This window comes from Patella vulgata, chromosome 5 (assembly GCF_932274485.2).
Source record: "Patella vulgata chromosome 5, xgPatVulg1.2, whole genome shotgun sequence".
NCBI classification, from domain to species: domain Eukaryota; kingdom Metazoa; phylum Mollusca; class Gastropoda; family Patellidae; genus Patella; species Patella vulgata.
Window position 1 is genome coordinate 53992650 of NC_065883.2, and position 13775 is coordinate 54006424.

General features: G+C 36.4%; 1 protein-coding gene across 2 annotated transcripts in view; it reads right to left on the reverse strand.

The window, feature by feature from the left end:
* Nucleotides 1–1568: 1568 nt before the first annotated feature.
* The window catches only part of LOC126822652 (chitin synthase chs-1), a 47743-nt gene continuing 35536 nt past the window's right edge, over nt 1569–13775 (reverse strand). For both annotated transcript variants that reach the window (XM_050551632.2, XM_050551633.2), the window contains exons 23-31: nt 12365–13335; nt 11844–12170; nt 11093–11172; nt 10427–10529; nt 8612–8765; nt 6839–6994; nt 6031–6166; nt 5371–5571; nt 1569–5008 (exon numbers count right to left, since the gene is read on the reverse strand). In XM_050551632.2, coding sequence (XP_050407589.1) covers nt 3030–5008; nt 5371–5571; nt 6031–6166; nt 6839–6994; nt 8612–8765; nt 10427–10529; nt 11093–11172; nt 11844–12170; nt 12365–13335 — 4107 coding nt within the window. In that variant the 3' untranslated portion in view covers nt 1569–3029. The remainder of the gene's footprint in view (nt 5009–5370; nt 5572–6030; nt 6167–6838; nt 6995–8611; nt 8766–10426; nt 10530–11092; nt 11173–11843; nt 12171–12364; nt 13336–13775) is intronic.

Here is a 13775-nt window from a genome sequence, read left to right on the forward strand (position 1 = left end):
AAATTTTAAAAAAAGAAAGAAAAACAAACTTCAAACTTCGAGAATAGACTTCTGTCCTAATTGGCCACCGTATCCAACAATTAGCACACTGTTTACTAATGTGCTCTAACTCCGGTGCACATCGGTTATACCCAAAAAGACTAATGAAACCTTTTCAACTGTATTAAAGATACATGTAAGATTTAGATAAAGAGCTAGCCATTCTTGCTATAATATTTCGAAAATAGATAATGTAAATTGAATGGCAAGGTACATATTGTCTAGTCGTTATGATTGGACGGAAATCGAAGATCCCGTTTACACGTTAGTGTGCACGTAAAACAACACTTGACAGTTGGAATTCGAAACAAGCGTACGTCGTAACGTCGTTGTCCGGGCACGTCACAGTGTATTCCCGTCTAGAATAGCCCGGTCGGTGCAGAATAATAGGACAAGTATTTAACCCCGTTTCATTTCGTGCTAACGTTTTCTGTACCACGACTCAAGAACTGTTTAAATTGAGTAATTTCTAAATGTTCGTGGTGAAAATTTGTAATGCGGCTACTTTTTATTGGGATAATTACAGATAATTTCTAAACATTAAAACATTAATGGCTAATTATTTAATTTTATACTCCATCAATTTTTGATTTAGATTATCCGAAGAAAAGGATTTCACCGGTGACTGATTTTGTATTCAATTTAACACGTGCTCTATGTAACACGTGCTCTTTATCACGCGGTGAAAATAATTGTCTCACGCTGTGAAAATTTGTATATAAACATGCGTCATTCTTAATGGACAACAAATCTTTGTTTGAAGCTGGATGGAAGGGGTGATGTACGATCAATGGGTGATAACTGGAACAAAATGTACTAAACTGACTGTTTGTTAATCACAGTTTCGGCGTTTTCACAGTAATAATGTTTAAAAGGGAGAATGGAGCCCAAAGCTCACCCACAGCTAATTTGGCCACTTCGGGAATAACACATTCACGCCGCATGGTTATTTTTATTTCAACAAATTTGCTCGCAAAAATACAGATTGATATTAAAGGTACATCATCACGAAAGCAGTTTTACGGTAGTCATTACCAATAAAATTATGGTATGTTTGGTATATATGGAAAGTAAAGACACCTAATCTTACTAGAAAAATATCAGCCACGGTGGCTCAGTGGGTAAGACATTGGCTCGCTAACCTGGAGGTCGTGTATTCGATCCCTGCGTTGACCGAGAAAGTTCATCGGGATTTTCAGGAGTGGTTCCTTCTTGTAAGTGGTGCAGGGCCGAGGGGCTGGCAAGGGACAGTGCATAGTCGTTCGGATGGGACGAAAAACCGAGGTTCCGTATACACATTGCCGTGCACGTTAAATATCTCTATAAAAGTAGGGCGCTAAGCGCCGGTGTCAGGGAAAAAGAGCACACTGCATGGCATATTATACCAGTCTTCTTTAGCCCTGTCGATATATAGGTTCGCTCTCAATCAAGTCACGTGACAATGTCGCTTGAAATAGATTATTGGTGATTTAGTAGCAGTCGTGGGATTAAATTGTTTTGACATGGATTTGAAAAAAACATTTGATAGATAAATTAGGTTGAATATATTTTTGATCCAAACATATCATCAAATTACACAGTTAGTAGGCGAAAAGCCATCTTTAATTAGACTACACATTATATGCAATAATTCTAATATAAAACAAACGAGTGTCATAAAAATAACATGTCAAAACGATTAATAAATAAGGTATAAATAATTAGTAATCTATATATTCGCTGTATCACACCAAATACTTTATTTACAAGTATTATATACATGTTAGTCTTTTAATTGATTTTAAGTGCAATGACTAAATATAGATAAACAGCGGAATCCATCACATCCAATTCTTCCTGGATGAGTTGTCTTTTCAGGTCCAACACCCTTTCTTCAATAATTTATTCTGATCGGTGATCAATACAAGCACGGCGAACATATTACTATTATATTTCCCTTTCTTAGCATCAGAATACTGTTTAAAACATGAACAAAACAAACAAACAAACAGTGTATAGATACAATTCATCTAAAATTAATTACATTAACAAGGAAACATCATTTGACAAATTTAACGACATGCAATCGGCACGTCCGAATTTTAAATTATGAGATAAATATTAAAATAGATAATGATATTATATACCTTTAAAATGGTTACACTCGATTTCCAATAAATTTAAATGAGCTAAATGAATTCTATGTTGATGATCAAAATACATTTTAATACATGAAAGTTCATCTTCTCTGATGAAGCAATTCAAACAACCTTACTGTGTATGTGCGTTTTGGGGATTTATTTCTTCGTTTGAAATAGTTTTAAAAAATTATATTGTCCATTAAGATATTTGTTGGGTTTTTTTGCAGAAAATATTCACCAATACCCAAGTAAAGGAAAATTCCAACACGATTGATTTCCACTCTTACATTCCTATTTAGTACAAATGTTTACTGTGTAGCTCATTAGGCAGCCGTTTCCATTTACTTTTATTTTCTAATTTTAAAACAGCGAAATTCAGTAACATACACAATACACATAAAATTATTTGCAGAAGTGGTACTCCATACAGGTATTTGGATTTGATATTCAGAAGTATTTTGGGTATACTGTTCGCGACCAGAATTAATCATGGTGGTGGTGCTGTATCTTACTGATAATAATTACGTCCAGTAGAATTAAAAAATGGATGATGACTATAGACATTCATGCTGTAGGTAAATAATAATAATGTCGATTTCATTTTGTTTTATATTTGATTTGTTTTGTTTTAGGACAATCTATCTCCGTTAAAAACTTACGTCCATAGATAAAGCTAGTGTTGAAATATATCTGATTTTATGCTCTCTGCCCACACTGTAACCGACAATGTTACTAGAAACAAATTAATCGTATAGAGTTTGCCCCCCAATAATCGCAACAAAACGTCGGATCAACAGAATTCCAAACCTTATTTTGACTTAAATCAAAGGGGTTTACCTCTTATAGTAAACACAGTTTGAATTACATTTTCTATAACCGAGTGTCTATATGTGTATAATTATTAGATGAACGAGGTCGTGTCCTTTTAAGATTCTCATAACCTCTTCTAAATTGTTTGCTCATTGTATCTTTGGACTTTTTAAGGAAATTGTAAACAGGATCTTCCGGGAGATCTTCTGTATTATAATCGGGTTCAGGCAGGTCGTACTTAAGTTGTATGCCTTGCTGTTTAGCCATCTTTATGAGACCCTTTGTAGTTTTTCGCAAATTAGGACCCCTGGTATGATACGAAGATTGCCGAAGAACCCGTCCATTATATTCCATCGGCAAATCAAAATTAATTGGCTTTAAGATAGAACTGCCTTGTCGGAATGAAGAAAAGTTGCCCCGCGTTGAACGAGTCACTGGGATATTATCTTTCATTTCTGGAGGCTCTGTTCTGCTGTTTCCGCCAACTATTTTATTTATATGCAGTTGCTTGTAAAAGTCAAGGGTTTCTTCAAATTTCGATCCAAAATCTACCGATTTTTTTAGATCAGTAATGGAAATTATATGTAAGAATGTGCCCCATCGGTGTTGGATCATTCCAAAAAACTGAATCAATATTACTATGGCAAAAAAGAAGATAAACAGAAGTCCAAGAATTTCAACTGGCAGCGATTCCTCCTTATTCGTTATAGTGTTTTTGTATTTAATTATAATTGTAGTTGCTTTTGATTCGCCAAACTGAAACATGAAATTGATACCAATCCACAGGAGGTTAGCCACCGTCATCATAAATACAACATTATTCCGCAGTTCTATTAGACTTTTTTTGACAATCTTTTCTTTTTCGGGATCTTTATCCAAGGGTTTCAAATATTTCCTGATAAAATCCTGCCAGAAATTCAATTCTTCTTCGTCAAGCTTACCTACAGGACCGTTCTGAAGACGTGGGTCCTCGGCCCAGAATGGATTTATAAGATCGTTTCGCCTAATAGTTTTTCTTTTTGGTTTTTCTTCTTCCTCTTCTTCCTCCTCCTCGACGTCTTCTTCTTTTACGATCTGATCCACAGGCACGTCGATTCGAACATCGTTTCTGTCAGTATCATTTTCAGTTTCCCCAGGCTTCCCCAAGAGTTCTTTCAAGTTCCGGTTCATGGATTGTAGTTCTTTTAAAACTTGTTCGTCTTTAGAAGATTTACCTAGGACGAATGGTTGAACAACTTCTTTAATATCATCAACGATGCCTCTACTACAGGCGAGTTTAGAGAAGAAAGAAACTTCTTTTTTCTTCTCAGCTGCAGCTTTAGCCTCCGCGGCTAACTCAGCCTTGGATTTCTTTTTTGGAATTTCACGCGTTCCCCATGAAACGTTGTCCATATTACAAAGCGAATAAATAACGAGCAGCAAATATCCCGAGGGTATACAGATGAAATATAAAGCTCCTGGAGGCAGGCAGAATAGTTCATACGGGTGAAGTAAACCGGCAAATGTGAACAGGGAAACTAGGGCAAGCACGAACAAAACACTTGGATTCAGAATGTCAGTCGTCACGGCTTGGATAATTGTTCCCGCTAACACCATTACCATTATAAAGGCATAAACAGTACTTAACACACCTGCTGCCAATAACTGTGTCTGGGCTTTGGATTTCAGGCATATTATGACGTATACTATAGTCGGGGCAAGTGAAATCAGATAGCTGTAAACGACCGGTAGCTTAAACACGGCCGAATAAGCACCAGCAATCATCATAATTACTGTTGCTGGTCCAAGTATAGTAGAAACCATTAGAGTCCCTTGGTAGATGATGTAAAGTATACTGATGTTATTGTTGACGGCTACTGTATTTTTGTAGTCGTTTAGTAAATCCATGATATTGGCTAAAGTTGAAGGCATCCAGCGTCTCCTCTGGTTAAAGAACTCATTAAAGCTTTCTGGAGCGTAGGTAAAAGAATCAGCAGCTGCAGCATAATCTACACGATAACCCTGTTGTAATAGCAGTGTGCACAACCATCTATCTTCACCTGTAAAAACACAATATAAATTCTGACGTTATGATAATGGGTATTTTAGATTCAAAACTTTGTCAAATGTAGGATAACTTTCCACATCGATAAACAAATGTTGCGGATCACAAATTAATTCTACAAATCGGACAAATGCTTACATACACAGTACATGTAATACGGATATAAGATGGGATGTTCAATACGAACAACATTGTTTGCATTAGGTGAATATAACATGTCACTGAAAATCTTTTGATATTTTCCAATTGGCCTTAGTTACTTAGTTGCCAAAATATTGTTAATTTGAAGAGACTGAAGAATTTAAGGGCGGAGTTGGGAACAAACTACTTTGTCGATGAAATAGTGACAAACTTTACCTTGATCATATTGTAGATAGTGACCAGGCTCACTAGGTAGAATTGTATATTTCCTCATAACATTTTCATCCATAAGTGCGGATCCTCGAAACAAACTAAAACAACCAGGACTACACAATACACATCCAAACACGTGTTCAGTAGCCTTTTGCAACCAGTGACCTACTGCATATTCAAATTTTTGGTACCAAACAAGAGGTCCTATAAATAATAATATATGCATTTAAAACTTTCTGTAAATATTACAAGTATTATAATAAACTTATACAATCTGTTTCCCGTGATCCATTTCCTGAAACTAATTGGCTGTTAGCTGAGAGATACTCGTTGGTTTTCAAAGCCATGTTTTGTGAAACCAAAGGAAATTTCCCATGGTAGGCTATAGCAACGGAAAATCGCGATGACCAAAAGATTATGGATTATCTTTACAATGTCAAGGTGTTTCAACATACTATATCAGATACCTTGACTGCATAAGATGACTGAAAATGTTATAGATTGAAACTGTTATCTGATAACGGTTTGGCCAATAGCCGTGTTCGGTGCGATTAATGACCTTCAGGCATCTTATTTTAAAACTACATTCGGATAACTTTCACATGACAACAAAATCGACCAATCGTGGCGAAGCAGATGGTATGGTAATTGCTGATAACTTACCTGATCCTATAGGGTGAATTCTACCACAGGCAGCACCAGCTTTATCATTCTTCTTCATTCTATCTAACAACAACCTTACAGCTACAGACGAAAAGTCAGTGTCTCCATCCAGAGCCAAAATAAACGTGTTCTTAGACTGAAAAATAATTAAAGTAATGTCTACTGTATTAAAAGTCATATTTGTTTCATTAGTGTAACAATATTTTATTCTTTTATTAAAGAGACATAATGGGAGATTAGATAAAGAGCTGACAGCTCTCACTATAATAGATAATGTAAAGGAAATTTGCTGAAAATTTCAATCAAATTGATCCACTCTGAACCGAGGTTTTAGCGAATTCTCGGCCTAGTATCGATCATCATTACTAAAGTCCGTACGATAAAAAAACCCCCAACATAGTCTCAATTATCGATTTCATGATTAAATCATGAATGGAAGTCGAACAGCAAATCGGAACCTAATCCAATAAATATCGCAGGCTAGCGATGACATCGAGCGTTGATTATTGTCTGGATAAGTTAATTAATGTCTAATTAATAATTTAGATAACATTTCAGGCCTAAAGAAAGACCTGCAATAAGCAGATTTAGCTCTTGCATAATGTATGTTTAAACGACAACCGTTGTCAAGGTTGAGATTTGGATAATTAATCTCTCATTTACGTAATATAGGCAGCACAACCCTAAAAGCTCAACAAAAACACAGATCGATTCAGATAGTCAAGCCAACGGTGGAAATACGCCCAGACATCCGCCATGTCTCGACAGCGGCTATGTCTCGAATAGCGATTTAAGTTAATGACTCTACCTTGTTTTTCACTTCCTGTGTTAAATGGTTTCCAAGATCAGCGCCTGATTTCCAATTTTTCCTTTTTCGTTTCTTCTCATCTTTGAAATCCTCTAGAACGGCCTCCTGACAGTCTTTCAATAGTTTAAAACCAAGTAAATAATACATGTACATTACCTACAAATAATATAAAATGTAAAATGTGACACGGGTGACCATGATGTTGGGTTAAAGCAAAATGTGCACCACACGTAATTATATAACATTTCACTTTAAAGTCGTGTGTTTCCGGATTAATAAACACAATTTATCTTGTAAAGCAAACACAAATCCAGATCGTACAACAACAAAGCACTCCGTCGGCATCATCTTGTGTAGCTCTTTCTCGGAGTTACTCCAGCAATTTGTTCATAAAATGAAAATATCAAACAAGGAAATCGCCACACTTAAAGGACAATATTGGTGCCAGTCATAATCACATATGTGATAGAGCTGGTTAAACACATTCCAAATATAATTTTAACACAGAGATCATTGCTACAACAGCTGAGTAATACAGGTTTCCTGAATCGGAAGTGACAAACGCCAAAGGAAAACACGAGTCATTTCTCTATATAACTGACTGATGTGACGTGTGATAACGGATATACGGGCGAATTTCGGCTCACTAATAATTCCTTCGAAGACCAAAAGTTGTGTGAGATTGTGAGAGAATAAAAATAATTGACTGCCACTAGATAAGTGAACACGAAAGAAAAACAGAAAAAGTCCGTGCATTACCATGTTTTTATAAGGTATAGAATGAATATAAACAAGGGAATGTACAGACTATTTCTATTTTTCTCGTGTTCTCTTATCTAATGACATTCAATTACTTTATTGAATTGTCAGGTATCCTCTTACAGTCCCATATAACAACTTTTGTTCTTCTAAGGAATTATTAGTGAGCAGAAATTCGGCAGTGTATCTGTTATCACTCGTCACATCAGTCAGTTATATAGAGAGATGACTCGTGTTTTCCTTTGGCGTTCGTCACTTCCGATTCCGGAAACCTGTATTACTCAGCTATCGTAGCAATGATCTCTGTGTTAAAATTATATTTGGAATGTGTTTAACCAGCTCTATCACATATATGTGATAGAGCTGGTTAAACACATTCCAAATATAATTGTGAGAATGACTGGCACCAATATTGTCCTTTAAATTATGACTTGGGACATTTTCATTTCAACAAAATCATTACTGATTAAAGCGATATTAGGTAAAATTAGATAAATAGCTGAAGTTCTCGCAATAATAGTTACAACAGACATAATAAAAAGGGAATATGTTGAAAATTTCTGTCAAATTACTTCACTCAGAACCTTGCTATCGGCGATACAATTATAGTCTAGCCTCGATTGTCATTGCTACTGTTGTTTCGATAATAAACAAATTAATGTCTAATTAATAATTTATATAACATTTAAGGCCTAAAGAAAGACTTGTGGTAGGCTTATTTTGCTCTTGTATATAATGCCTGTTTAATATCAGGAACATTGTAAGCCACTTCAATTTCAGTGTTTGACAAAATCGTTCCTTTTGATTTGTAAGCCTTGTCAACGGTACAAGACGGAGGAAAAACGTCTATTACCGAGGTTCGCCTGTGTACACGCAGGTGTGGACGTAAAATAATTCTTGACATTTGGAATTTGATGAAAAGTCGGAAAAACCGTTGTCCGGACACATTTTCCCTCATAGCACACTGTATGAGCCCAGCTGGTGCAGAAACAATTGAAATGGGTTTAAACTTACCTGAGACCATCGTTTTCTGTGTCTGATTTTGTTTTTATCTTTTATATGTATGTATAGATTATTACCCCCTGGCATCTGGTATATTAACTGACCACCATATGGCGTGGGTATCTTTACAGGTGGATGCGGTATCAGAGATTGATTATGGACAGAGCTGAAAAGTACAAATTATGCGAAAAATTGTCATCTGACTTACATTTTCAATATATTCATTTTTCATTATCCACTTTTGAACTATTATAGGAAGAACGATCAGTTCTAGGTATAAATCTGGGACGCATAGACAGAAAATAATTTAAACAATTTCTACTGTATTAAAAGCCATATTTGTTTCATTGGTGTAACCATATTTTATTCTTTTTTAAAATACAGATGTGACGTCATCCTTTGATCTTGGCGTACCATTATTTCGAATAATGGTACGGGCAATGTGCCAAGCGCACTAGTTGAAATTTTGGACGCGCATGACGTATTTCATTGCAAAGCACGTGCGAGTGTCTGTATTTTAAGGTATCGAGCTTAAAAGACAATATTGGTGTCAGTCATTATCACATATGTGATAGAACTGGTTAAACACGTTCCAAATATAGTTTTAACACAGAGATCATTGCTACGATAGATGCGCTATGCAGCTACAAGAAAGGGAAGTGACGAACGCAAAAGGAAAACACGAGTTATAATTATATCCTTCTATATAACTAACTGAAGTGACGAGTGATAACAGATACACGGGCGAATTTCTGCTCACTAATAATTCCTTCGAAGACCAAAAGTTGTTATGTGAGGCTGAGAGGATGTTATAGAACTGGTTAAGCACGTTCCAAATATAATTTTAACACAAAGATCATTGTTACGATAGCTGAGTAATACAGGTTTCCTAGATCGGAAGTGACGAACGCCAAAGGAAAACACGAGCCATCCCTTTATATAAGTGACTGATGTGACGAGTGATAACAGATACACGGCCGAATTTCTGCTCACTAATAATTCCTTCGAAGACCAAAAATTGTTATATGGGACTATAAGAGGATACCATTCAATTCAAAAAAGTAATTGAATGTCATTAGATAAGAGAACACGAGAAAAATAGAAATAGTCCGTACATCCCCTTGTTTATATATTTATTCTATACCTTATAAAACATGGTAATGCACGGACTTTTTCTGTTTTTCTTTCGTGTTCTCTTATCTAGTGGCAGTCAAGTCTTTTTATGAATTGTCAGATATCCTCTCACAGTCTCACACGACAACTTTTGGTCTTGGAAGGAATTATTAGTGAGCAGAAATTCGCCCATGTATCTGTTATCACTCGTCACTTCAGTCAGTTATATAGAGAGGTGACTCGTGTTTTCCTTTGGCGTTCGTCACTTCCGATTCAGGAAACCTGTATTACTCAGCTATCGTAGCAATGATCTTTGTGTTAAAATTATATTTGGAACGTGTTTAATTAGTTCTATCACATATGTGATAATAAGTGACACCAAAATTGTCCTTTAATAAAAACATAGTAATGCACGGACTTTTACTATTTTCCTCGTTGAGATTTGCATACTTAATCTTAATGCATATTTAACAACATAAACAGTTACAGTTGACAATGCAAATGGTGTTTCCATTTTTATAATTTTAAAAACCCGAGATGTCAAACGTTGATAAATACCTAGAAGGGCTCAAAATCACACATTACCCCGCCCCCATCCCCAAAGCCTCTCTTACCAGCTGCCACGCCCCCAGTATTCATACGGCTTGGGTGGAAACATTTAATTTCATACAATGATTTGTCACCTTTGTTGAAGATTTACTCAATAGTCATTACCTCACAGCTTCTTGCATACATTCCACTAATTGGGCAACAAAATCATTAGCGTGCCATTCTTCATCATCGTTTAGTTCCATGGCATCATCAAAAAATACATGGGCTACAACAGAATATAATAATAAAATATAAAATCATATTTTCGAAACTTCGGGTTCGCTGTATCTTGAAAACAGATTTAACTTCGTTGGTGTGTCTTCTTTTAAACTTCCAATCTCGGTCTAAAGTCATGGCCAGAGTGACATCAGATCTATTGATGTATCAAAATCTTTGATGTCGATTTTTTTTAAGGTTTCTAAGAGACGATCAAAGGCTTACTTTCGCAAAGAAAACCCTTAGTTGACGGCATAGATCTAGAATGCGAATGTATATTTAAAAATCAAATGGCAACAGATCTTGAAAATAGGATGGAATAAATTTGAATAATACGGGACATTATTGGTTACTAAATAGATTATGTCTAGATTGAGATATTATTCTGTTTCATTCTTATTGGTTTTCAAATTCAAATTCATAATTTGTTAATGTATGAAACCACGTGTTGATAGCCATTAAGTAGTCCAGCGCAGATTGTGTTTGTCCCCCAATAAATGGAATCCGAAATGTTAACAGAAATCTAGAAACAGACGCTAGATTTGGATTCTCGATAATCAAACACACCCCTACCTTCATAGTTGAAAAAATCTGGATCAGTTTCTTTACTCGAGTTTTGGGCCTGTCTTCTCATCCACTGATCAGCATCAATTCTATAACATAGTATCATATACGAATACAACTGAATATAAAATGATAGTCCATACAAATAAAACCCGAAGCACTTGGTTAGATTTATTTTCCTTTTGTTCTTTTTGTTGTGCTTGGTAATTGGGCGATGCTCTTTCAGAAACCTAAGTTTCGAGTGCGGTTGACATGAAACTTGACATGTTTGTATTTTGGACAACTGCGCATCGAATGACATACAACTCAAAGAACCCATGAATCATAATTGAAAAAGTCCCCAATTCGAGTAGGGACGACAGGAAACTTGTCGTGACTGTTCCTTGGACTAGTATGCATTGGCAGACTGAATCAGATCTCTGATATGACGTCACCTGTTCAAGATGGCGTCGATTAATTGGAATATGCCTATGTCTCTGTCATTTCGAATCTGATCGTAATGATACTTGGCAGGATTGTTCTTAGTACAATATGTATCATGCATATTCATTCACATTTCCTGGCAGCGATGATGTCACGAATCGAAAAATGCCAACGGCGCTGCGAGTTTAAGCGTGATCGACATTGAACTTTACAGAATTGTCCTTCACGCAACTACGATGGAACTAGATTTTCGATGTGCCGTCACAATTTCAAATACCCAAAGTCTCTCATTACATGGTCGGGTCCTGTTTCATAGTACAATCGTATTTGGTTTTACCTGTGAAAGGACTTTAAAAGTTGCACCATTTCTGTTCTAGTTTCATGCCACATAGTGGCACATGCGTATATGACGGGGATGTCTTCTTCTTGTGTCTCCTTATTGTCTGACGTAAACATACTGGCTGTCTCTACGTCATTATTATTCTCATTATACATGTCATCATGTTTATTTTCAGTACTAGCCAATGTGTAGGATCGACGAACGTTCTTTTTGCCTTTATCGTGATGTACAATGATCTCCTGCACTCGGCGCATGTGTCGACGTCGATTTAACATGAAGTTCTCGGCAGTGAAGATACCACAGTACAATGGGTTAATGAACATTCTGAATAAAGAAACAACAACAGCTGTCAATGGTGAATTGGGTTGGGGTCAATTAGTATCCCACTGACTAATAAAAGGGGGGCGGGGAGGGGTTCAACACGATTCTGGACCAGCATTTACCTTTTATATATAAATTTATTCATATCTACTGTCAAAATCTCTCATTAAAAGAAACAATCTAATAATAAATGTTACCTTTCGTATTTAGCTAATCGTTCTTGTCTTGGAAACCATATATGTCTTGTAATCCATAGTAAAGACAGATACCATACAACACCACCTGCACTCAGTAGAACCAAGTTCTGGGTTCCGTTTACCATTTGCTGCAATGGTATTCCTTCACAGATGGTATCATTAAGGAAACCGGACTTGAAGAAGGGATTTTTACAATCGAAGTAAGCAAACGCAATGGCGGTTGGCGTGGCGAGCGTTAAAGCCAGTGAAAAAGATACAATTTGCATATTCAATTTACAAGCGATGTATCCAACATAATAAATAACTATACCGCACATGTTAAACAATATAACCGGACCCAACAAACTCGATTCTTCCATGTATTTACTTAAGTTATCTGACAGGTTCTCTAACTCATTGACACCGTAACCGAAATACACCGAATGCGCATATGTCATAGCGATGGTTAATGCAATCTTGAAAATATTTGCGATTGCCACAGCATGCTGGCGACCCTCCTGAAGCTCGAAACGAATAGAGAGAAACAAGTTTTGCAGTTTGCTCTTCTGGTTAAGATCACACAGGAAACGATCATCAACAAAATTTTCCCACCACTCAAATGATACACAAATAAAACCTAAGATAAGCATAGCATACACGATGAGCATATTTGTACCGCTGGTATGTGTATCATAGATCTGGTTTTCTGCTGGTGACCATAGTATAGCTAAAATTGGAATAACCGACATTTGGCCAATTATACAGAAAATGTCCAGAATTGTAGATACTGCTTTTCCACATTTATTGCCGGAACATTTAGCCACAGGGGCCACGCGACTAGCTTTATGCGTAGCAGTAATCAAGTGCATAATAGATGGTACTATGGCAACTGCAGACAATAAGAGAAGTCGTATCATCCCATGGACCATCGGTAAAATACCGAACACAATTAAACTGAGACCGAATGTATGTAGAGATTCCATTACCAATACCTGAAAGATAATCGGGATAAAATAAAAATAATTGAAAAGCTTGGGTATATGTCATTGAAGGACAAAAACATACCCGCCGTGTGGCTGGTGTTCACCTTAAGGAATACCCCGGGACTCTGTGCGCACAGGGGCCCATGATAACGACTCATGTAATTAATCTAATAAAAAAATATGCTTTATTTTTCACTTAGTGAATTATATGACAGTTGTGATTGTTGAAGACCGGTGTCCGTGGAAGATATCCCCCACACTACCCTACCATCCCCCAAATCATGCACTGGGCCGGCAGCTAAACGCCGCTCTCGACATCGCTGATGGAAAGGCAGCAGCATATTAACCACGACCTTTAGCTATAGATTCATGTATTGGAAAATTAGAAAAAAATATTATTTTTATTTTTACGGGAAAATATTGGGAATTAATTGCAGTTCAGAGAGGCC